Consider the following 25,330-nt stretch of genomic DNA (forward strand, 5'->3'; position numbering starts at 1 on the left):
GGTCTTTCACGATTGCATTATGTTAGACTACTGCAATAAAATCTTGTATTCCGATACCACCGCATCCCGTTTTTTACAATCACTGGGCTTTAGCTCAACTCTCTTTATGTCAACTCAAACGCGACCGGATACACTCGTTACCATGGCGACGACAACAATAATGGATCGCATCATGTGTTTATAAGAGCAAAATGCGGAAAAATGTGTGTTGGTGGTCACCGGTGCTCAGGAGAGGACGTTCGTTTAAGGCTTACTTGAGGTATGGTCACATACTTTTAATACGATACCGCTCGCAAGCAGGCAACAAAACATTATGTGGCCTAGCAAGCTAGTGCTCTAACGAATGGTTGTAAGCGAACATGCCGGCATTCTGTCGAATCATGCTCTAAAGTTTTGATGTGTGTGAAGTAATTTAGTTACAATAAGTTAGCACCCATTATTTCTGTCATGTTGTAATGTTGGTTTGACCTGACTGATTAGAATACACGATCTGACGAGAGCAGTGATTTCCAACCTTTATGGAGCCAAAGCACATATTTTACAATTGAAAAATCTCACGGCACACCAACAAACAAAAATGTCACAAAGAGTTTATACCTTAATTACTGTATGTACTTCCTGCCATCGAATACAAGACCACTGATTTGTTCTGTCTGTCACTATGCTTCACTGGCATCAATAGATGAACAAAGATTCATTGTTTATTGTAAATCTAATTTTTTGACTGTGAATGAACAAGTCATTTAAATAGACACATTGCTCCATCTTGTGATCGGATCAGTGATCGGTGATAATTTTTTTAAACTCGGTGATCGGCCCCAAAAATCCTGATCGTGAAAAGCCTACTTGTGAGATCATCAAGGTATCTGTGATTGGATTGATGAGTCAGGGGTTGCGCCCAGCAGTTCCCCACACTTGAGGCACCACTACTAGTTTGCTGCCAACAACCTGTTGATTTCAGCGAGGCATCAGTTTTGTTGCCAAAACACGTGATTGAATACTAATCAACCTCAAGCTATAATAGTGGCACGGTGACCAACTGGCTAGCACATCTGCCTCACAGTTCTGAGGACCTGGGTTCGCCTGTATGGTGTATGGAGTTTCCATGTTCTCCACGTGCCTGTGTGGGTTTTCTCTGTGTACTCCGGTTTCCTCCCACATCCCCAAAACATGCATGGTAGGTTAATTGAAGACTCTAAATTGCCCATATGAGTGAATGTTTGTTTGTTTATATGTGCCCTGCGATTGGCTAGCGACCAGTTCAGGGTGTACCCCGCCTCTCACCCAGAGTCAGCTGGGATAGGCTCCAGCACGTCCGTGACCCTAGTGAGGATAAGCGGTAAGGCAAATGAATGAATGAATGAAAAGCTATTATAGTCATTGTGGAGTGGTGAAGTTGACGTAGTCGGTTCAACCCCTAGTTGATACCATTGTCTTATTTTGATTATTTTCAAACTGCAAATACTCCCCTGACAGAAATACAGTCCTGGACATACAGCCATGAGGGGAGTGTGAGTTTTAGCTTGTATGATATTGGCAAGAGCCATGGGAGGAACTTTCAAGTGTCCTTCTTTTTGAGGTCATTGAAGATGGATGGGCTAATCTTTCAGCTGCGAACACCCACTGGAGAAGTGTACTTTTCCATTTACTTAAATATGGGGAGGATTTTTATCAGCTCTTGGACTAACAGTGCCCCCTTAACAGCTCCCATATTTTTGACAACGGGAGAGAAGCAATTCCTTCTGGTCGAAGTCCAACAAAGTCACGTTATCTTTGAGCATGCAAGTCTTCGTTATGGAATAGGGACCATACCTGAAGTAAGCATTGAGAGTGGGGATCAGGCTTACTTAGGAGGACTACCAGAAGATTGGGACTCTAATCATTGGGGAGGTCATTACAAAGGCTGCCTCCAGGACTTCCGTTTCGATTCAGTGCATCTGGAGGTGGATACATGGAACAACACAGATGGAGAGGACATCTATTTATCAAGAGAAGCTGAAAATGTCAAGAGAGGTTGCATCAGTGATAATACTTGCAAGGTGGGAAAGCTGTATTTCATGTCCATTGTTAAACTATTATTACAGTAACAACGTTCCATTACCTGAACAAAGCTTGATGTCTGTGACAATTCTTGGTGAAAAAAGCTTGTGTTATTCTTGACATGGATTTTGGACAATTCATTCAAAATTCTTTCAACAAACCAGTGGCCATGCATGCTGCACAGGCACAGACACCATGTATCTTTGATGTAGGCACCCTTCTAAAAATAGTTGAATCCGGTTTTGTCTGTAATTGTGTATCTCATTGTTAGCTATAGCAGCTATCATTGGCGGATTTCCCTAATTTAATCTACCTATTTTAGAAATGGTTTAAACTGAAAAGTCAGTGTTATGTTAACCTTTACCTGTTCCAAAAGCAAAGAAAAGCAAATGTACTTATATAGCGCATTTCATACACTTAATGTACTTTACATGATTAAAATTTTTTTTTTTTTTTAAAAAAGCTTATAAACATTTAAAACAGAGAAAAATTAAAATACAATAAAAACACCATTGAGTGCAAGAAAGTTCTTTGTAAAGTGGAAATGCTCTAAAAAGCATGAGAACAAAAGAAGAGGACTTCTTTTGAACCTGGACTTAAAAACATTCACACTTGGGGCTGACGTCACTTCTGTTGGCAACTTATTCCTTTTGTGTGCAGCATAACAGCTAAATGCTGCTTCACCATGTTTGCTTTGGACTCTGTGCTCCACTATTTGACCTGAGTCTGTAGCTTTCAGCGCTCTACTGGCTTTATATTCCAGTAGCATTTCTTTCATGTATTCCGAACCTAAACCATTTAGTGATTTATAGACCAGGAGCAGAACTTTAAAATCCATTCTAAAGCTGACTGGGAGCCAGTGTAGAAACTTTCGAAGTGGAGTAATATGTTCTGACCTCTTTGTTCTCGTCAGAACCCGAGCTGCAGCATTCTGAGTGAGCTCCAGCTGTTTAATGCTGTTTTGGGGGATTGCAGTTAGAAGACTATTACAGTAGTCAAGTCTACTTGAGATAAAAGCAGGGATGACCTTCTCCTTGTCTGCTTGGCACATGCAAGCCTTCACTCTAGATATGTTCTTCAACTGGTAGAAGGCTGTTTTAGTAACTGATTAGAGATGACTGTTGAAAGTCAGGTCGGAATCTATCAGTACACCATGGTTTCGGACTTGGTCTTTGTTTTTTAAAGACAGTGACTCCAGGTATTTACTAACAGCAATCCTCTTTTCTTTGCTGCCTAAAACAGTTTTCTCAGTTTTGTTGTGGTTTGACTGAAGAAAGTTTTGGCTCACCCAGTTATTCATCTGAGGCACCTGCCTACATATCAAATGCAGAATACAATCAATAATACAATTGTCTTGTCATTTATATAATGTATTCATTTGAATATGCATAAATCTACAAAGAAAATATTTTTTCCATTTTGATACATGCTTCCACTTTTGAGCAAAACTAGTAATGGTAGGCCTGGGAAGGTGAAACAGCACCTGCAACTTCCTTTTCACTCAATTTAACCAGAAAAACTGTATAATAGTATCCGTGCAAAAGTTAGAGGACATGATACTAGGCTGCAAATGGTAGAATGCCTCGTGAAAAAGAACAGGTACATATGTAAAAAGAAATTCTATATTTATATTTAATATTGATGCTTCTAAACTGCTGTGATCTTGCTACAATAGTGATATAAGCAATAAGTGCAGATGAGGATGTGGAATTCCCAGTTTAAAGAACACTGGAAAATTTCCTATGTTTGACTTTGACCATGTCAATTTAACTCAGAGTTTTTGAAAAACTCTGTCTGAGTTTTTGAAAAGATCTCATCTAATTTAATCTGTATTTATTCATCGTTGTTTTCCTCAACAGGTGAGCCCTTGTCAAAATGGAGGAGAATGCACGTTCACATTCAACGATTTCACATGTTCTTGTCCGGAGGACTACACCGGCGTTACTTGTGAAACCAGAGTATGGTGTGTCAGTGATCCTTGTTTAAATGGTGGCTATTGCGTCAACCTCGTTGATGGATTTGAATGTAAGTATCTACGATGTTGGGAAGATTATTTTGGAAATGTACTTGTGCTTCCGTGAATTGCTTCGCAACCGATCAATGTGTAAAAACATTAAATAATATTAGTTGAGGGATTTTAATCTTGACTGGTTTGACAATACTGGGAGGAAAAACACTGAAAGACCTGTGCTCTAACTTCCTAAAATTGGTCCTCTAAACTTCTAAAGTTGCTAAAGTTGTCAAAAATTGTACTTGCCTAGGAGTATGTAGTGTTACTTTCGAATAATATGACCGTAGTAAAAGACGGAGTCACTGATGGTGTAGTGGTACACTCGCCTGACTTTGGTGCAGGCAGCGTGGGTTCAGTTCCCACTCAGTGACGGTGTGAATGTGAGTGTGAATGGTTGTCCGTGTCTATATGTGCCCTGCGACTGACTGGCGACTAGTTCAGGGTGTAGTCCGCCTTTCACCCGAAGTCAGCTGGGATAGGCTCCAGCGTCCCGCGACCCTAACCAGGATAAGCGGTATTGAAAATGGATGGATGGATAGTAAAAGACGAATAATGGCTAGTCAGAATAGATGTGATGAGATGGATCTCATACTTCTTTATAAGCAGAATGAAAATACAGTCCTGGTCACCATGATTGGCACCCCTTCATTTTTTGCATAGCCTGTATTTTATCTTCAGAAATAAATGGAACTGTATGAAACCTACTGTATATCATGGGGATCTTTTAATTGAAGATCCAAAGTAATTTAAAATTGTTTTTTTCAACTTAGATATTGTAATTTCAAAGAAGATGTGCAGCAATATTGGGACCGCTCCTTCGGATTTGGTTGCACACACTTTAGCAGCGATGACAGCCTCCAACGAGTCTTGGATCCATCTTTTTGCACTTCTCACGTAGTATTTTCTCCCACTCTCCTCTGCAATGTGTTCAGATCTTGAACATTTGGAGGGTTGTTTTCCATAACGCCTGAAGATTCCCCCCACCCCCAAACAAAAAGGTTTTTCAGTTGGATTGAGAGCAGGACTCATTGGTGGCCATTTCAAAAAAGTAATTTTTTTCCTTTTCAACCATTTTTGTGTGCTTTTGCATGTGTGCTTTGAGTGTTTGTCTTGCTGGACGACCCATGATCTTCGCCTCAAACCAAGTTTTCTTACACTGACTATGACATCCATCAATCCATCCATTTTCTAACCACTTATCCGAGGTCGCGTCGCAGGAGCAGTAGCTTTAGCAGGGGCGCCCAGACTTCCCTCTCCCCAGCCACTTCATCCATCTCTTCCGGGGGGATCCCGAGGCGTTCCCAGATTTGGAGGTGCTGATTCTCATCCCAGCCTCTTCACACTCGGCTGCGAACTGCTTCAGTGAGAGTTGGCGGTCACAGCTTGATGAAACCAACAGAACCACATCATCAGTGAAAAGCAGAGATGCAATACTCAGGCCACCAAACCGGACCCCATCTACGCCTCGGCTGCGCCGAGAAATTCTGTCCATAAAGGTTATGAACAGAATCGCTGACAAAGGGCAGCCTTGGCGGAGTCCAACCCTCACCGGAAACGAGTCCGACTTACTGCCGAATATGCGGATCAAACTCTGACTCCGGTCGTACAGGGACCGAACAGCCCGTATCAGGGGGTTCGGTACCCCATACTCCCGAAGCACCCCCCAAAGGACCCCCCGAGGGACACGGTCGAACGCCTTCTCCAAGTCCACAAAACACATGTAGACTGGTTGGGCGAACTCCCATGCACCCTCAAGGACCCTGCCAAGGGTGTAGAGCTGGTGCAATGTTCCACGGCCAGGACGAAAACCACACTGCTCCTCCTGAATCTGAGATTCAACTTCCCGACGGACCCTCCTCTCACGCACCATCCCCACTATACACAGTGTTGGTGGTGCACTTCTTCCCTCTCCTGAGACGCCGGATGGTGGACCAGAATTTCCTCAAAGCCGTCCGGGAGTCTTTCTGCATGGCCTCACCGAACTCCTCCCATGCCCGAGTTTTTGCTTCAGTGACCACCAAAGCTGCATTCCGCTTGGCCAGCCGGTATCCATCAGCTGCCTCAGGAGTCCCACAGGCCAAAAAGGCCCGATAGGACTCCTTCAGCTTGACGGCATCCCTCACCGTTGAACCAACGGGTTTGGGGATTGCCGCCACGACAGGCACCAACCACCTTACGGCCACAGCTCCAGTCGGCCACCTCAGCAATGGAGGCGCAGAACATGGTCCACTCGGACTCAATGTCCCCCGCCTCCCCCAGAACATGAGCAAAGTTCTGTCGGATGTGGGAGTTGAAACTCCTTCTGACAGGGGATTCCGCCAGACGTTCCCAGCAGACCCTCACAATACGTTTGGGCCTGCCACGTCGGACCAGCATCTTCCCCCGCCATCGGAGCCAACTCACCACCCCTCTCTTTACCCGAGTGTCCAAGACATGCGGCCGCAAGTCTGATGACACAACCACAAAGTCGATCATCGAACTGCGACCTAAGGTGTCCTGGTGCCAAGTGCACGTGTGGACACCCTTATGCTTGAACATGGTGTTTGTTATGGACAATCCGTGATGAGCACAGAAGTCCAATAACAGAACACCGCTCGGGATCTGATTGGGGGGGCCGTTCCTCCCAATCACGCCCTTCCAGGTCTCACTGTAATTGCCCACGTGAGCATTGAAGTCCCCCAGCAGAACGATGGAGTCCCCAGCGGGAGCGCTCTCCAGCACCCCCTCCAACGACTCCAAAAAGGGTGGGTACTCTGAACTGCTGTTTGGTGCATAGGCACAAACAACAGTCAGGACAACGTCCCCCCACCCGAAGGCGGAGGGAGGATACCCTCTCGTCCACCGGGGTGAACCCCAACATACAGGCGCCGAGCCAGGGAGCAATAAGTATACCCACACCTGCTCGGCGCCTCTCACCGTGGGCAACTCCAGAGTGGAAGAGAGTCCAACCCCTCTCGAGAGGACTGGTAGCAGAGCCCAAGCTGTGCGTGGAGGCAAGTCCGACTATATCTAGTTGGAACTTCTCGACCTCCCACACGAGCTCGGGCTCCTTCCCTGCCAGAGAGGTGACATTCCATGTCCCTAGAGCCATCTTCTGTAGCCGGGGATAGGATCGCCATGGTCCCCGCCTTCGGCCACCGCCCAGCTCGCACTGCACCCGACCCCTATGGCCCATCCCACAGGTGGTGAGCCCATGGGAAGGGGGACCCACGTTACCCTTTCGGGCTGTGCATGGCCGGGCCCCGTGGGTGCAGGTCTGGCCACCAGGCGCTCGCCTTCGAGCCCCACCTCCAGGCCTGGCTCCAGAGGGGGACCCCGGTGACCCGCGTCCGGGCAAGGGAAACCTGAATCCATTAATTGTACTCGCCATAGGGTTTTTTGTAGCCGTGCTTTGTCTGGTCCCTCACCTAGGACCTGTTTGCCATGGGTGACCCTTCCAGGGGCATAAAGCCCCAGACAACTTAGCTCCTAGGATCATTGGGACACACAAACCCCTCCACCACGATAAGGTGACGGCTCAAGGAGGGGTGGCTACGACATTTGACTCTAACATCTCTTGATAATTTCCTGATTTCATGATACCTGTGATAAAGTCGAGGCCTCCAGTACTAGATGTAGCAAACACCCCCACAGCATGATGGCTCCTCTACCATGCTTGACTTTTGGTAGGGTGCTCTTTTCCATAAAGGCTTAATTTTGCCGTCTGTAAACATACTGTTTGTGTACATTGCCAAAAAACTCTATTTTTGTTTCGTCTGTCCACAAAATGTTTATCATTTGCTCTTTTGTATCAAACCCGTTATCTGTACAAAAGTATTGTTTCACTTGATTAATTTTCTTCAGGATATATTCCACATTTAGTACATAAACTTAATGTGTTTCAATATTGGTGAGTAGGGCTATACTGTTTATTTTAAAACAGTGAGGTGGAAAAATCCCTAACAGTGAGGTGGAAAAATCCCCTTCAATAACTGGTGTTAGTAAATCAGCCTATGCGTAACAAATGCATTACTAAGAAATACAACAAATCTGCATTCTTGAAATGCTTAAGCAAACATTTGTTGTTAAACGTTTGTAAATAGAAAATGTCGCTGGTATAATAGATGTATTGTTAAAACAGCAGGAAACATGCTAGTCATATCTTTGAAATTGAAAATTGAATAATGAATGCAGGTCTTAATGCCTGTGTCTAGACCAGGGGTGGGCAAACTACGGCCCGAGGGCCACATCCGACCCGTCAAAGAATTGCCCAAATCATATCAAAATCATGGCTCCATTCATTTGAGCTTGTCCTGTAATGCCCAGTGGTTCCACCAGGCTGTGCTGTAATGCCCAGTGATACATTGACTTGACTTTGTCTGTTCTGTTTTTACTCTTCTACTGCTCTGAACCCTTCTTCAACCAAGAGTGGGCCAATGAAAAGAAGTTGACAATGAGTGCCGAGTGTTTAATATAGAATAGACTACTAAATACTTTTTGACTGAAGGTTGTATGTCTAATTTGTTAAGAAACCATTGTGGTTTTGGACGAATATAACATCAGCAGTCATTTTTCTACCAAGCATGCTGATTATGCTAACAGCCAATCAACGCAGGAACTGATGCCTACGGCTCAGTGGTTAAAATAAAGCTTGCCGGCTCAGCAAAACACCTTAATCTAACAAACTGCCATCCAAGATTCAATCACCAAGGCTAGTTTTTTGTTGGCATTCAAACTAGCAAAGACCAACAAACCTCTTTCCCAAGGAGAGTTTCTGAAAGAATGTGTGGTAGAGACAGTGAGAGCAAGAACAAATTTTAGATCAGCTTATCACGCAGGACAGTGACTCACCGTGTTGAGCTAATTAATGATGACTTTGCTTAAAAGCTAAACAAAAAAGCAGTCATTTAAATTGTACACCTTGGTACTGGACGAAGTAATGTAGTAGTGAGTTAGTAATGGCCTAAAGGATACCACTCAGCTTTTCATTTTCATCAGAGGGATTAATGACAATTTCGAGATAACGGAGGAGTTTTTGGCCATGGAATCCCTGAAGGGAAAAACGCGAGGAGAGGATTTGTATGACAGCTGTCGGGTGTCATCAAGAGGCGGCACAAGCTACCTTGGAGTACGCTTGTCAACATTACCACAGATGGATTGCCAAATCAGTCACTGATGGTGTAGTGGTGCACTCGCCTAACTTTGGTGCGGGCAGTGTGGGTTCAGTTCCCACTCACTGACAGTTTGAATGTGAGTGCGAATGGTTGTCCCTTTCTATATGTGCCCTGCGACTGACTGGCGAACAGGCTTAGTCCGCCTTTCGCCCGAAGTCAGGCTCAAGCGCCCCGTGACCCTGAACTGGATAAGCGGTGTTAAGAATGGATGGACAGATGGATCGCCAAATCTGACTGGAAAGAACATCAGGCTGCTAAAAAGAGGAGAACCCTGAGCAGGAGGTAATTTTCCTACACTGCATAATCCACCAGGAAGCACTTTGTAAATTTGTACTGTATCTTGACCATGTAGTAAAGCCAGTTATAAAAAACTAAACTTAACTTTATTTGTGTGAGGGCATTTCTCAAAGAAACTGATGCTGATCACCAGGACTTGCTTTACCACTCAAATGTCCGCTGGTTAAGTTCGGGGAAAGTGTGCCATTGAGTGTGGGAGCTAAAACAGGATCTCTTTTTTGGCATTACTGGAGAAAACTGACGATTTTCCTGAGCTGAGTGACACAGATTGGCTTTGTGATTTAGCTTTTGCTGTGGACATACAGACACATATTACTGAGCTGAACGTGAATCTCCAAGGGAAAGACCAGTTTGTGCATGAAATGTAGACAAACATCAGAGCCTTCAAAACAAAGCTAGCTTTATTCTCAAAGCAAATGTCAAACAAGTCATTTGTTCATTTCCCCACACTGGCTACGCTGAAAGAGGCTCCTCGACATGTGAAAAAATACAGGAAATCACTAGACGACCCGCATGGAGAAATATGCCATTGGTTCTCTGATTTTGGAAAAATTGACAAGTCACTTCAGCTGGTGCCATGTCCCCTCACACAAGACCCTAAAACAGCGCCAGAGGAGCTGCAGATGGAACAGAGTAATCTCCAATGTGATACTGTCCTAAAAGAGAAGTTCAACTCTCAAACTGGATGAGTTTTATGCTTCATTAAGCGCAGACAAATTTCCAAAAATCTGGAAGATGGCACAGAGGATGCTGGTGGTGTTTGGTTCTACATATGTGTGTGAACAGACCTGTAGTGTGATGAACACCAACAAAACATCCTACAGATGCCAGCTGAGTGATGAACACCTCAGATGTGTTATGAGAATTGCCACAACAAAACTGACACCAAACTTTGATGCACTGGCAAAAAAAGGTGATCAACAAAACAACACCGTTCCCATTAAAAGTAAATCTAAGTATTAACACAACAATGCCTTTTTTTGTTGTTGTTTATTTTTTATATGTAAGCATCTGGTCCTGGCTTGGCCCACCTGTCAAATTTTAAATGTCAATGTGGCCCCAGAGCCAAAAGGTTTCCCCACCCCTGGTCTAGATTAATGCTTCAGATAAACAGATAAAACATTTGTTTTTGCTTTATATAGTTTTTCACTTTTCTTAATCACTCAAGAAGCGTTATCATAAAAACGGAATAGATTCCACTAGATGGTGTCCAACAATCGGAACCATAGCACTGATTTTAAAAAGTGAACAGAAAGAATATGAATTATGTTTCTACCCCCCCCCCCCCCCCCACACACACACACACACACGTAAAAACAATTAAAGAAAAACATACAAGGTAAGGGATGTAATCAATAGAGAATTTAAAACTCCTTTTGTTCCTGTGTAAATTAAGCTGGTAAACAAGGTCACATAATACCAGTCTTGTAGGTTCTAATTTTTACATATTACAATTTTAGGACTTTACTGTATTACCTTTATTAGGTGTGACCGACCCGACCCGACCCTACCTACCTACCTCTAGTAACATTAGTGTTTTGTTTTCTATCTATCTATAGTAAAATTAGCGTTTTGTTCTTTTTGGCACTTGGTATGATATGATGCACATATTTACTGAATGTCTGTCATTAGATTGTATGTGCATGGGTGAATGGCCCACAACAAATTTCTTACTCTGTGGGACAATAAAGTTAATCTTGAATCTTGAGATCATATAGCTTTTTGTATGTGACGGTTATTTTTTCATCAGTTACTGTTTAAATTTTTAAAATTTTTATTTAAATACGATGGTTTTAAATGTACGCGATAAAGCACCTGGCTTACCATTTTTAGAACCAGGTCAGTAGGATAACGTGAAATTAAACCTTATGAAGATTAGAGCCCATATAACCCGCCTAGCATTTAATCTTTTAGCGGACTTGAGATACTCAAGGTTCTTGTGATCCGGCCATACTAAAAACGGGGTCTGAGGTCCTTCTAGCCAGTGCCTTCACTCCACCAAAGCCACCTAGACAGCCAGCAGTTCACAGTCACCTGTGTCGTAATTTGTCTCGGCTTGAGTCAGTTTTTTCGAGAGCTAAGCACAAGGATGTAACTTACCATCCTTGAGACATTTCTGGGAGAGCACTGCTCCTATTCCGGCATCAGACGCATCAACTTCTACAACAATCTGCTGTTTGGGGTCTGGCAAAGTGAGGATGGGAGTGGAGGTAAAGCTCGATTTTAGTTTCTGAAAAGTAGACTGACAAAGCGGGTTCCACACAAAGGGTCTGTGTGGCGAGGTAAGATCATGCAAAGGCGAGGCTATTGAACTGAAATTTCTAATGAACTTTCTGTAGAAATTTGCGAACCCTAAGAACCTTTGTACGTCCTTGCGTGACGTTGGAGTGGGTCAATTTGTCACGGCATCAACTTTGCAAGCAAGGGTCCATTTTTATTTCACCTGGAGCCAGGATGAACCCGAGAAAAGAAACATTTCTCAGCCTTGACATATAGTTCATTCTGCAATAACTGTTGCAACACAGAGCGGACATGAAAGAGAATATAAAAATATCGTCCAAATATACAAAAACGTACACATTCAACATGTCACGCAAGACATCATTGACAAAGTTCTAGAAAACAGCTGGAGCGTTATTAGTCCAAAAGGCATTACCAAATACTAATAATGTCCCGTTAGTGTGTTAAATGCCGTTTTGCATTCTTCCCCCTCCCTTATCCTGACGAGATGATACGCATTTCTTAAATCTAGTTTGGTGAAAACCTTGGCTCCCTCCAGGAACTCAAAGGCGGTGGAGATGAGAGGAACAGGGTACCTGTTTTTCACAGTTATTTAATTGAGACTCCGGTAATCGGTACAGGGTCGCAGGGTCTTGTCCTTCTTGTCCACAAAGAAAAATCCTGCTCCCGCAGGGGATGAAGATGGGCGAATGATCCCGGCTGCCAGTGATTCTTCCACATACTCCTTCATGGCCTTTTGTTCCAGCCCTGAAAGAGAGAACAACCTCCCCGGTGGAGGTGTGGTTCCAGGCAGCAAGTCAACTGCACAGTCATAAGGTCTGTGGGGTGGAAGGGATTTGGCTTTGGACTTGGAATAAACTTCTTTTATGTCATGGTAACAGGTGGGCACTTGAGACAAGTCAGGATCAGATTCAATAAATACAGATGTATGAATCTCTTGATCTGGAGAGCATATTGTTACTTTAGGAAGAACCTGGGTAGGGTCTTCCTTAATGATATTTAGACTCACCGCTCCCGCACCCTTGTTACCGGCACCGGCAACTTTGACGTGACAGTTGCTCACGGAGTGACCCAACTGCCCCCAGTAGAAGCACCGCCCTTCCCTCAGCCGGCATTGACGTTCCTTAGGGGGGAGACGGAACCTGCCCAGTTGCATGGGCTCATCCATGGTGACGCCAGCCAGTGGATTGAGACTAGCAACAGGGGGTCTGCCTTGGTTTGGCCAGTCACCGAGGCTCGTCCTCCAAGTGCGCGGTGGCGCATCCCGCCATTCAGCTCGCGATCCAAAAGCCTTTTGTTGATCTTTATGGCGAGAGCGATGAGAGTGTCCAAGTCAAAACGCAGGTCTTGTGGGACCCAATGATCCTTGATAGTCCTTGAAAAAAACGCATCGAGTAGTGCCTTGTTGTTCCACTGACTCTCAGCTGCTAGAATGCGAAAGTCAATTGCGTAATCTGACACCCTGCGCTTACCTTGTTGTAAGGTGACAAGGGAGCGAGCTGCCTCACGATCTGGTGTGGAATACCAGATCCATAGTCTTTACAAAAGAAGCCCAAGAATGACACGCAGCGGAATTGCGGCTCCATTCAGCAGTAGCCCACGCCTCCGCACGACCAGTCAGGCCGGAAATGACAAAAGCGATCTTTGCCCGCTCGGTGGGGAAGGCAGCTGCCTGCAGCTCAAAGTGGAGTTCGCACTGAGTGATGAATGGTTTAATATTCACAGAATCTCCAGAGAACCTCTCCGGTCGAGAGACCTGTGGGCAGACACCAGCGGATGTGGGAGTGGCTGCATGGTGACTGCTTCACATGGAAACGGTGGTACAGTGGCGGCATCGGGTGCTGTGCCAGCTGGTTCCTTCTTCTGAACCATATTCAATAGAACTTCAAACTGTGAGGCCACCTGTCTCATCCATAGTGTCCTGATGCTCTGGCAGTCCCTATAGATGAAGGTGGAGGGCAGCAAGCTGCTCATCCTGCTTCGAGATGCGTTGACCTTGCGCTTGAAGGGCTTTCCGCTCCGGGTCTGAGTCTGCTGGGTCCATGTTATGGCCAGTTCGGTCTGTCATGAACGGAACAAAGGACAGAACCCAAAATGCATGACTCCAATTCAGATGGACAGTTTCAAAAAGAGAGGTTTAATAAACGGGCAGAGGTCGGTACACAGGCAGGTAATCCGTAAAGGCAACAGTATCCAAAAAAACGTGAGACAAAAAGGCAAGGTGAATAATAACAGGGTCTAGTCTTACTATGAGTCGGTGACATGGAAACAACGAATGCTGGAAAGTGACAACAAGGTACAATGAACTGGCGACCAGAAAGAATGAGACACGAGGTTAAATGCATGGGGTAATTAGGGTAAACAGGTGGGGAAGATGGCGGCACGGTGGCCGACTGGTTAGAGCGTCAGCCTCACAGTTCTGAGGTGCAGGGTTCAATCCCCGTCCCCGCCTGTGTGGAGTTTGCATGTTCTCCCCGTGCCTGCGTGGGTTTTCTCTGGGCACTCCGGTTTCCTCCCACATCCCAAAAACATGCATGAATTGGAGACTCTAAATTTCCCGTAGGCATGACTGTGAGTGCGAATGGTTGTTTGTTTCTATGTGCCCTGCGATTGGCTGGCAACCAGTTCAGGGTGTACCCCGCCTCCTGCCCGATGACAGCTGGGATAGGCTCCAGCACGCCCGCGACCCTAGTGAGGAGAAGCGGCTCAGAAAATGGATGGATGAATGGATGGAGGTGGGGAAGATGCTCTCAGGAGCAGGTGTGTACGAGACAGGGGTAAGACAACCACCAGAACACACAGCCATGACACTCTCTTGTTCCTGGGGGTTGCTTGTCGCCTCATCAGGGCACCCTGACATCTGTGGTCCTGAGATCATTTGAACGAATCGTACTGGACCACCTCAAGAGAATCACAAGACCCCTGCTGGACACCCAGCAGTTTGTCTACCAAGAAAACAGGTCTGTGGATGACACAGTCAACATAGGACTGCACTTCATCCTAGAACACCTCGACAGTGAGAGGATCCTGTTCGTGGACTGCAGCTCTGCATTCAACACCATCATCCCCGAACTCCTCTCCCCCTAGCTTCTCCAGCTCAGCGTCTCGGCTGCCATCTGCCAATGGATTTCCAGCTTCCTGACAGGCAGGACACAACAGATGAGGCTGGGGGACACCACCTCATCCACATGCAACATCAGCACCGGGGCGGCCCAAGGATGTGTCCTCTCTCCGCTGCTCTTCTCTCTCTACATGAACGAGTGCACCTTGTTTTGGCAAATCTTTTTCTGACAGAATAAGTAAGTTATTACAAAAAAGAAAAGTCTTTGCAAAGAGAGGAAAACGTACAAGTCTTACGAGTTGCCACCCCTTACTGAAGTCCAAGCAAAACAATCACCTACGTTATATAGAAGTGAGAGAGACAGAGAAGAAAAGAAAAGAAAAACAGGTATCTTTGTCCAGCTGCACTCAACTTATCTTGATCAAAAAACAGCTAGTTGTCACAACATAGCTGGGAAGAACTAGTCGGCACAAAATGGCCAGAAAAGAGCTAGTAGTCACAACATAGCAAGGAACAATTAGTACGCACAACATGGCCGGAAAAGAGCTAGTTGTCACAATGTAACAAAAAAGCATGTGAAGGTTGTATAAAACTAATGGAAGTAATATTGGGTATGTATAAAACATGAATTTTCCAACTGAATCTCAATGCACCCGGCTGTCTAACTCCTGAAGTTTGCAGATGACACCATAGTCATCAGCCTCATCAAAGACGGTGACAAGTCTGCGTATCAACAGGAAGCGGAGCGGCAGGAGCTTTGGTGTGGCCGGCACGACCTGGTGCTAAACACGCTCAAGACTGTAGAGATGCAATGAGACCTTTTTGTGGGCCATCAATTAGGACTGAAGCAACTAATATTCATTTGCACTGACAAGGGGCTGGATTGTTGTTTGATTATTGATAGATTTTAGGTGTTGTCTTGGCTTTCCATGCCCTTTTTGCACCTCCCTTTCTTCCTGTGTTCAATACTCTTTCCCTGTGTCATTTCACACTATTACACACAACTTAATTTCTGATCTATTTGTTCTACATTTTTTGTATGTGTGGATTACTTGGGTTGTTCCCAACATCTGGTGAAAATTTCATGTCAATAGCACCTTTGGAAATCTATATAGTGAGAAAAATGGTGATGTGTTAAATACTTATTTCAGCCACTGTACACGTAAATGCCTTATGTAGACAATATATATGTATGTAGCGTATATTGGTTGAAATGAAAATGTAATTAATTTTGGAAAAAAAACATATGACAGAAGGTAAATACCTGCGTTCACTTCCACGTTAGTCCGATTAACGCTTTAATCGTTACAATCAAACTAATTTGTCTCGTAAAGGGGGTCACGTCATTTTTTAAATGTATAAAATTGAGGGAAAGTGATAAGAAACCTTTTTATCAGTCTCATAATCTGAAGGTTGCTACATTTTGAGTCCTAGACAACAGAGGATCATTAAACTCAGAACACACACAAAACACAACCAAGAATGGAATTTTATAGAATATTTAATGACATCTACAAGGGATCTAGAGGGAAACGCACAATGGGGTCTAACTAAAGAAAGAAAATAACACTAATAATGGTAAAAAAAAAAGAAAAATAGGCGAACGAAAAGGGAAATAGAACATCGTGTGTTGCTGGGCTAAAAATGTGAACGTGAGTGTTTAATGCGTTGAGTCACCACTAATATTGTACAGTCTGTCAAACACACAGTGTCTACTCATGAACGTAGATCAGCTGGTCTCTGGGAGTGGTCTCTCTGGGCGCGTCTCTGGAAGCACAGAGACAGGTTTGGTTGAAGAAGAAAAAAAAATGTAGAAAAATAAATCACAAACAAAAGAGGCGGAAGAAGAAAAATTGTTGTTCGTCACGCCTCGTTGGGAGAATATGACCGTCTATATCCCTGCCTGCTTTCCGGGATCTGCTAGCAAGTTCAGAATACTCACGTTTGGCTGCGAGCGTATCCGGTAGTTTAGTAGCAGCTGTTTGGGAGGCTTAGATTCTGCGATCCACAGAGGCTTGGGAGCCGGGTCTCCATCCCCAAGGCCCGCGGTTACCGAGCCGGGTGCCCGAACAAAGAAATGGCAGGGGCGAGGGGTGGCCGAGACCAGCCCGTGTCTGGCGAGGTTAACCAGCCAGGACACGAAGAGAGAAAAACACAAGAGCGAAGAGAGCGGGAGTCAAGGGTTAAGTACCCTGGGGGTGTGTCGTAGAGGACTGAGGACCGGACACGACCAAATCGATCAGCTTGAATCTAGTCTACAATTTTGACCCATAAAATGGGTTTAAAATCATATATTAATATAAAATACCCCCAACTTTATACGCTCTTTACTCAGAGGTCAAACATATCAGACAGACTGTTTATACGTTAGTCTTGGCAAATCAATTGCTTATGGTTCAAATCACATTTCATGCTACTTGGACTCAAATCAAAACAAACAGTTCTCAAAATCTCGCAGTTGCGTTTGTAAAGTTGACACACAACAAGGCATACATTTGGATTAATTCGTGGGGACCCGTGGGGAGTCACTGTGTCACCTCAGGTTGCCGGGAGCATGTCTGCTACATATATTATGTTTTTGATTTTTGTCATTTCTCCTCTTGTTGGATCTCAGTGTTGATACAGTAGATTGTAACACTGTTGAACAGTTTGGAACGTGGGTAGGACAAAATGAAACCGTCCTTAAATGGTTCTGGTCCTACCTGGAGGAAAGGAGTTATTTCGTAACCATAGGTTGAAGTTTTCAAAAGATTTCAATCTCACTGAATGGCAATGACATATGGGGTATATATTTAAGAAATGCAAATTGAATTATAAACCCAATAGGGCTCTGAAATCTACAAACTCAGGTCAGAAAGCGGAGCACAGATTCCAAAGCAAACATGATGAAGCAGCATTGTCAATGTCAATGTTTTTCAGTCCAGGTTAAAAACGTTTTTGTCATGCTTATGATTGAGCATTATAGACGTTTCCATTTTTTTGAATGATCTTTCTTGCACTGTACGCTTTTAGTCATTTTAGTAAGGTGTTGTAGCGAACATGCTCCCCGCTAACGAAGGTGACACAGTGGATCCCCACGGTCTAAACTGCAGCCTTCGAAGCCGCCCTGCTGTGAGACTCCCCGAACAAGATGCTTTGGACCCTAAAGTAATTAGCAGGTTCCCTCGAAATCTTGGTTTACAGTCATCAGAGTCCTTTCTTCGTTTGAACTCACAACAGCCTAAAAGGGACAGATCGACGATGGGATGCAAATACAGCAACAAACTATTTGTTTAATATCCAAACGTGCGCACAAGGCGCCACCCGCAGTCGTCAAGAGTAACTGCGAAGTCCACCGGCGGACTCTCATTTGATGTTTAACCAAGGAAAAATGTCTGTTTTGATATTTCACCAACTCTGCAGAATTATTCCAAATATATGCCTTGATGTCTGTGTCATTGTGTCAACTTTACAAACGCAGCTGTGAGATTTTGAGAATTGTTTGTCTTGATTTGACTCCCAGCAGCATGAAATTTTATTTGAATCATTAGCACTTGATTTGCCAAAACTAAAGTATAAACATTCCATGTGCTTGACCTGTGAGTAAAGAGAGTACCAAGATGAGGTTATTTTATATTAATATATGATTTTAAGCCCATTTTATCAAATTTGTAGACAAGACTCAAGCTGTTGGTTGTGGTCTTCTCCGTCCCTCTTCGACACGCCCCTGGGGTACTTAACCCTGGCACTCGTGTGTTTTCCCTCTGGTTTTCTTCTCGACTCTTGTCTTGCTGGCCGTCAGCCACCCCTCCCCCCTGCCCTTTCTTTGTTCGGGCACGGCTCGGTAACCGCGGGCCTTGGGTATAGACACACCCGGCTTCCCAGCCTCTCCGTGGGCCACCGATCAGAGCAGCTACTACGAACGTACCACGTACGCTCCCAACCAAGCGTGATCGCTCTGAAATTGCCAGCGAGTCACAAAAAAGGCAGGAAGAGAGACCGTCATACTCTCCCAAGCAGGCGTGACGAACAACAATGTTTCTTCTTCCGCCTCTTTTGTTTTGCTTTATTTTTCTACTTATTTTTCTTCTGCAACCAAATCTGTTGCCTTGCTTACAGAGAGAGACTACCACCCACCAGCTTGAGCCTACGGTCATGAGTAGATGCGGAAAAACTTTTGCCAGATTACAATATTAGTGCGTAATAATTTCGGGGAAATTACTAGCTTCAGACAAAATCGCAACTTTGTCTTCTCTCTCTCTCCCGTCCACACTGGACGCAGTAAACGCTCACAGTTTAGTCCAACACACGATGTTCTATTTCCCTTTTCGTACGCCTATTTTCCTTCTTTTTATCATTATTAGTGTTATTTTGTTTCGTTAGTTCGACCCCTTTGTGTGGTTCCCTCTAGATCCCTTGTAGATCTGTTGCCTTGCTTATAGAGAGAGACTACCACCCACCAGCTTGAGCCTACGGTCATGAGTAGATGCGGCAAAACTTTTGCCAGACTACAATATTAGTGCCTAATAATTTCGGGGAAATTACTAGCTTCAGATGAAATCGCAACTTTGTCTTCTCTCTCTCTCCCGTCCACACTGGACGCAGTAAACGCTCACGGTTTTGTCCAACACACGATGTTCTATTTCCCTTTTCGTACGCCTATTTTCCTTCTTTTTATCATTATTAGTGTTATTTTCTTTCGTTAGTTCGACCCCTTTGTGTGGTTCCCTCTATATTCGTTGTAGATGTCATTAAATATGCCATAAAATTCCACTCTTGGTTGTATTTGGTGTGTTCTGAGTTTAAGTAAGCCTCTGTCATCTAGAACTCAAAATTTCATAAAGTGTAGCAACCTTCAGATTACGAGACTGATAAAAAGATTTGTCGTCACTTTCCCTAAACTTTATACCTATAAAAAGTGACGTGGTGCCCCTATTACGAGACATATTAGTTTGATTTTAACAATTAAACTCAAAATTACGGTAAACCGGAAGTAACGCAGGCGTTAAAAAACTAGAACAGTAATAATGAAAATTATTGACAACTGTTTACTGTTTACTCCTAGGTGTGCACAATGCAACATTCGACAACAGTCCTGTACAGTTCAGTACTGGAGGTTCCCTGGCTGAACCAGTGTCTTCAATATACATGGAACTAAGGACCCGTTCTGAAAAAGCAGTTCTTTTGAGGGCCTCAAAGGGTTCAGACCTGCTGATAGTTGGTCTTCTTGACTCTTCAGTCTGGGTTGAGATCCACATAGCCACCAGACACGAGATACTGACCTTTACAGGAGAGCGCAAAGTGAGTGATGGGATGTGGCATCAAGTAAATGTATCAAGAGCAAAGCAAGATCACAAAGCTTCTCACTGGATAATTACTGTGGATGGAATTATTGATGGTAGGAGCCTGCCTGAGAGGACAGGGAGTTTACACTTTCTCAATGATCAAGGCTCTGTGCTCACCCTAGCAGAGAGCTTCACCGGATGCTTAGGTGCAGTCAGGGTCGGAGGAGTTTATCTTCCATTTGTCAATGACGACAATATTCCACAGCTGTCTCAATTCCATTTACTTGAAAAGCAAAACATTTTTTTGGGCTGTAGCAGTGCCCCTGTTTGTGATTCAGAGCCTTGTCTAAATGGAGCAACATGTAAGGATCTCTTTAATAAATTTAACTGTCAGTGTGACTCAGGTTGGGAAGGACATCTGTGTGAGACAGAAACTGATGATTGTGTTTCGCACCCTTGTGTTCATGGGAACTGTAAAGACTACCTTGCTGGTTTTGAGTGTCTGTGCCATCCTGGATATGCAGGCGCACTCTGTGATGTAGATATTGATGAGTGTGAGCATCATGCTTGTAAACATGGGGGCACCTGTCAAGATAGAATCAACATGTACAGCTGTATATGCCCAAAAGGTTACAGCGGTCCACTATGCGAGTGAGTACGCTAATCAACATGTACTGTACATAAACTTGAAGTTTCGTTTGTTTGTTTTAATCAAAGCAATCTGGACTCCCTTTTCCAATAGGTGGGACTATCCACCACTACAATGTGGTAAAGATGTCCGTTGTGCAAATGATGGAATCTGCAATGATGGGATCTGGGGCGCTAACTGTACATGCCTTCCAGGTTTTAAAGGAAAAAGGTAAGTTTCTTTTAATGGACACACATTGGCAACAAAATCAAAGACTTAATTTTCATCTTATCATACATGGTTAAGATCACTGCTGACTCTAGGCATTGACAAGTGGGAGCATTGACGGCCCATATTATTTTAAAAACTACATTGTAAATCCTTAAGTAAAACAGAATTTGTATACTACTGTCTATGTTAGTCTGTTGTGGGAATTGCTTTATTATGAAAATGGGAATCTCCCCCATCATTTCTTCAATCACGAGTTTTGTTCCAGTTTTTTGGGCCTGATAAATTAAATCCACATGGTAACCATACCACAGATAAGGGATGAAAAAAATATCACGGATATTTGCACCGAAAACATTGCAACACAATTTATTCTAAATTTTAAAAAGTGCTGCACATAAATACAAATTGAACATAAGACAATGTAACATAAAATAATTAAGAAACAAAACAATAACAGTTTAAACAATATAATAGATAAAATACATAAAAATAAATGAGACACCATAACAAGGGCAGCATCTCAAGCTGTCTTTAAAGCCAAGGAATAAATATAGGTTTTGAGGTGGGTTTTAAAATGGACGTGCATTAAGGTGCACTGGGAACTGTTGTAATCCTACACCTAATATGGATGTAAATACCCTCAAGTTGAAGCTGCAGTTCAATCACATCTTGTTCATCTCGTGTGTAAATACATATTACAGACCCTTTCCCAAAAATTTGAATATCATGGAAAAGTTTATTCCATCCATCCATCCATTTTCTGAGCCGCTTCTCCTCACTAGGGTCGCGGGCGTGCTGGAGCCTATCCCAGCTGTCATCGGGCAGGAGGCGGGGTACACCCTGAACTGGTTGCCAGCCAATCGCAGGGCACATAGGAACAAACAACCATTCGCACTCACAGTCATGCCTACGGGCAATTTAGAGTCTCCAATTCATGCATGTTTTTGGGATGTGGGAGGAAACCGGAGTACCCGGAGAAAACCCACGCAGGCACGGGGAGAACATGCAAACTCCACACAGGCGGGGCCGGGGATTGAACCCGGGTCCTCAGAACTGTGAGGCTGACGCTCCAACCAGTCGGCCACCGTGCCACCGGAAAAGTTTATTTAATTCTATAATTCCATTCAAAAAGTTAAACTTTCATAGATTATAGATTCAGGGCCTACAATTTAAACAATTTCAAGTATTTATTTGTTTATTTTTACATAATTTGGGCTTCCAGCTCATAAAACCCACAAAATCAGGAATTCCAAAAAAATTGAATACTGTGAAGAAATCACCATGTCAGTTTTTGGAGAAAAAAAATAGAAAGAAATTAGGGTCACATTAAATCAATCAAAATATGGTACTTTCAAAACGATGTTAATCTTCAAACTTGGTTGAGAATCCCTTTGCTTTAATCACTGGCTTGATGCGTCGTGGCATTAAGGCAATCAGCCTGTGACATTGCCTGGGAGTTATGGAAGCTCAGATTTCCTTGATGCTTGCTGTCAGTTCTTTGTTTTTGGGTCTGGTGCCCCTCATTTTCCCCTGGATAATACCTCATAGATTCTCAATGGGGTTTAGATCTGGCGAGTTGGCTGGCCAGTCAAGCACTGTGATAGCATGGGCATCAAACCAAGTTTTGGTGCTTCTGGTGGTATGGGCAGGGGCCAGGTCCTGCTGGAAGATAAAATCTGCATCTCCATACAGATCCTCAGCAGAGATAATCATGAAGTCCTCTAAAACATTCTGGTAGACTGTTCGGTGGCCTTGGATTAGAAAGCAGAGTTGACCAACAGCTGCACTGGACATTGCGCCCCAAATCATGACTGTGGATATGTCACACTGGACCTCAAGCAGCTTGGATTCTGTTCTTCACCCATCTTCCTCCAAACCCTTGGACCTTGATTCTCGAATGAAAGGCACACTTTACTTTCATCAGAAAAGAGGACCTTGGACCACTGGCCAACATTCCAGTCCTTCTTCTCCTTGGCCCAGTTGAGACACTTACTACATTGGCTCAGGCTCAGAAGTGGCTTGACCCGAGGAAGCCAACAAAAAATAGTAGCATCCAGCAATTGTCAAAATGATGGATGACCTGAAGTGACATCACCAGTTGTGACATCATTGGGGTTTTTTTTGTCGGAAATGCTGTAGTCGGAAAGCGGAAGTGACGTTACTGGCCGTGACGTCATCTATTGTTGTCGGATATGATGTTACCGGATGTGACGCCACCGGTTTTTGCCGGAAGTCTAACCGGATGGCCGGGGTGGGGAAAATGACAGCGAAAATCAAAAAGGATGTCACCATGTCTCAACCTGTCCAGACATGTTCTAAACATGTTTAGAACAAGTCCTAGACTTGTCTTTACCCACCAAAGACCCCCTCAATAAACGACATAACCTTCTTACACCAGTAGAGGGCCTCTCTTTTTTTAAGACATGCCTGGACATGTCCAAAGCGGCGACATAAAAAACTATGATTCAAAACTTACTATGAGAACAGTTGCACAATTATGATTAGCGAGACGTGTGTCAGTATCCTCCGAGGGTCTGCTCCAGATACAACCTGTAAATCTAGGTTGTTCTTGCGTAGGGTTTGTAGCGTATATTGGTTTTTGGAAAAAAAAACACAATTTATTTAAGAAATAAATTTGCCGAAGGTGAACGTCTGTGTTCACTTCCGGTTTAGTCCAATAGAGGTCAGAATCAAGCTAGTTTTGTCTTGTAAACGATCAGGATTTTTGATCACCGATCAGCAAGTTTAAAAAAAACGATAACCGATCACCGATCCGATCACAAGATGGAGCAATGTGTCTATTTACATGACTTGTTCCTTTATTGTATATACTTGTGTACAGTATACTGTATCAATCAATCCATCCATCCATCCATCCATCCCGTCCCAGTTCAAATTATTCTCTAGCATTTTAGAGAAAAGTTAAAACACCAATGACCTCTCGGGGGCATTCAAGGATTGGCCACTGACATAAGTTTAGGTCAAATCAACATTACAACATGACAGAAATAATGGGTGCTAACTTATTGGAATTAAATTACTTTATTGCAATTAAATTACGTCAATAAATACTGTTAATGACATTCTTACTCTAACTTTCTCACTGTCCCAGCTATATGGACGGGAGTTGTCCAGAGTTTGAATCCGTTTGAATATATGAGAAAATAGTCAAACAGTTTAAGGACAATGTTCCTCAATGGATAATTGCAAGGAATTTAGGGATTTCATCATCTACGGTCCATAATATCATCAAAAGGTTCAGAGAATCTGGAGAAATCACTGCATGTAAGCGGCAAGGCCAAAAACCAACATTGAATGCCCATGACCTTCGATCCCTTAGTCGGCACTGCATCAAAACCGACATCAATGTGTAAAGGATATAACCACATGGGCTCAGGAACACTTCAGAAAACCAATGTCAGTAAATACAGTTCGGCGCTACATCTGTAAGTGCAACTTAAAACTCTACTATGCCATTTATCAACAACACCCAGAAACGCCGCCGGCTTCTCTGGGCCCGAGCTCATCTAAGATGGAATGATGCTAAGTGGAAAACTGTTCTGTGGTCCGACGAATCCACATTTCAACTTGTTTTTGGAAATTGTGGATGTCGTGTCCTCTAGGCCAAAGAGGTAAAGAACCATCCGGACTGTTATGGACGCAAAGTTCAAAAGCCAGCATCTGCGATGGTATGAGGCTGTGTTAGTGCCAATGGCATGGGTAACTTACACATCTGTGAAGGCATCATTAATGCTGAAAGGTACATACAGCCCCTCCTTGAGCCGTCACCTTGTCGTGGTGGAGGGGTTTGTGTGTCCCAGTGATCCTAGGAGCTACGTTGTCTGGGGCTTTATGCCCCTGGCAGGGTCACCCATGACAAACAGGTCCTAGGTGAGGGACCAGACAAAGCACGGCTCAAGGACCCCTAATGATGACGACAAACAATGGACTTCGTTTTCCCTTGCCCGGACGCGGGCCACCGGGGCCCCCCACTGGCGCCAGGCCTGGTGGTGGGGCTCGAAGGCAAGCGCCTGGTGGCCGGGCCTGCACCCATGGGGTGCCTGAAAGGGTAACGTGGGTCCCCCTTCCCATGGGCTCACCACCTGTGGGAGGGGCCATAGGGGTCGGGTGCAGTGTGAGCTGGGCGGTGGCCGAAGGCGGGGACCTTGGCGATCCGATCCCCGGCTACAGAAGCTGGCTCTAGGGACGTGGAATGTCACCTCTCTGGCAGGGAAGGAGCTGGTGTGTGAGGTCGAGAAGTTCCGACTCGATATAGTCAGACTCGCCTCCACACACACCTGGGGCTCTGGTACCAGTCCTCTCGAGAGGGGTTGGACTCTCTTCCACTCTGGAGTTGCCCATGGTGAGAGGCGGCGAGCAGGTGTGGGTATACTTATTGCCCCC

General features: G+C 44.3%; 1 protein-coding gene across 2 annotated transcripts in view; it reads left to right on the forward strand.

The window, feature by feature from the left end:
• crb2a (crumbs cell polarity complex component 2a) overlaps positions 1–25,330 on the forward strand; it is a 149,087-nt gene that overhangs the window by 91,281 nt on the left and 32,476 nt on the right. For both annotated transcript variants that reach the window (XM_061799751.1, XM_061799752.1), the window contains exons 8-11: positions 1,477–2,039; positions 3,900–4,065; positions 19,848–20,718; positions 20,810–20,926. In XM_061799751.1, coding sequence (XP_061655735.1) covers positions 1,477–2,039; positions 3,900–4,065; positions 19,848–20,718; positions 20,810–20,926 — 1,717 coding nt within the window. The remainder of the gene's footprint in view (positions 1–1,476; positions 2,040–3,899; positions 4,066–19,847; positions 20,719–20,809; positions 20,927–25,330) is intronic.

The sequence above is a fragment of the Phyllopteryx taeniolatus genome, chromosome 15, assembly GCF_024500385.1.
Source record: "Phyllopteryx taeniolatus isolate TA_2022b chromosome 15, UOR_Ptae_1.2, whole genome shotgun sequence".
In the NCBI taxonomy this organism is placed as follows: domain Eukaryota; kingdom Metazoa; phylum Chordata; class Actinopteri; order Syngnathiformes; family Syngnathidae; genus Phyllopteryx; species Phyllopteryx taeniolatus.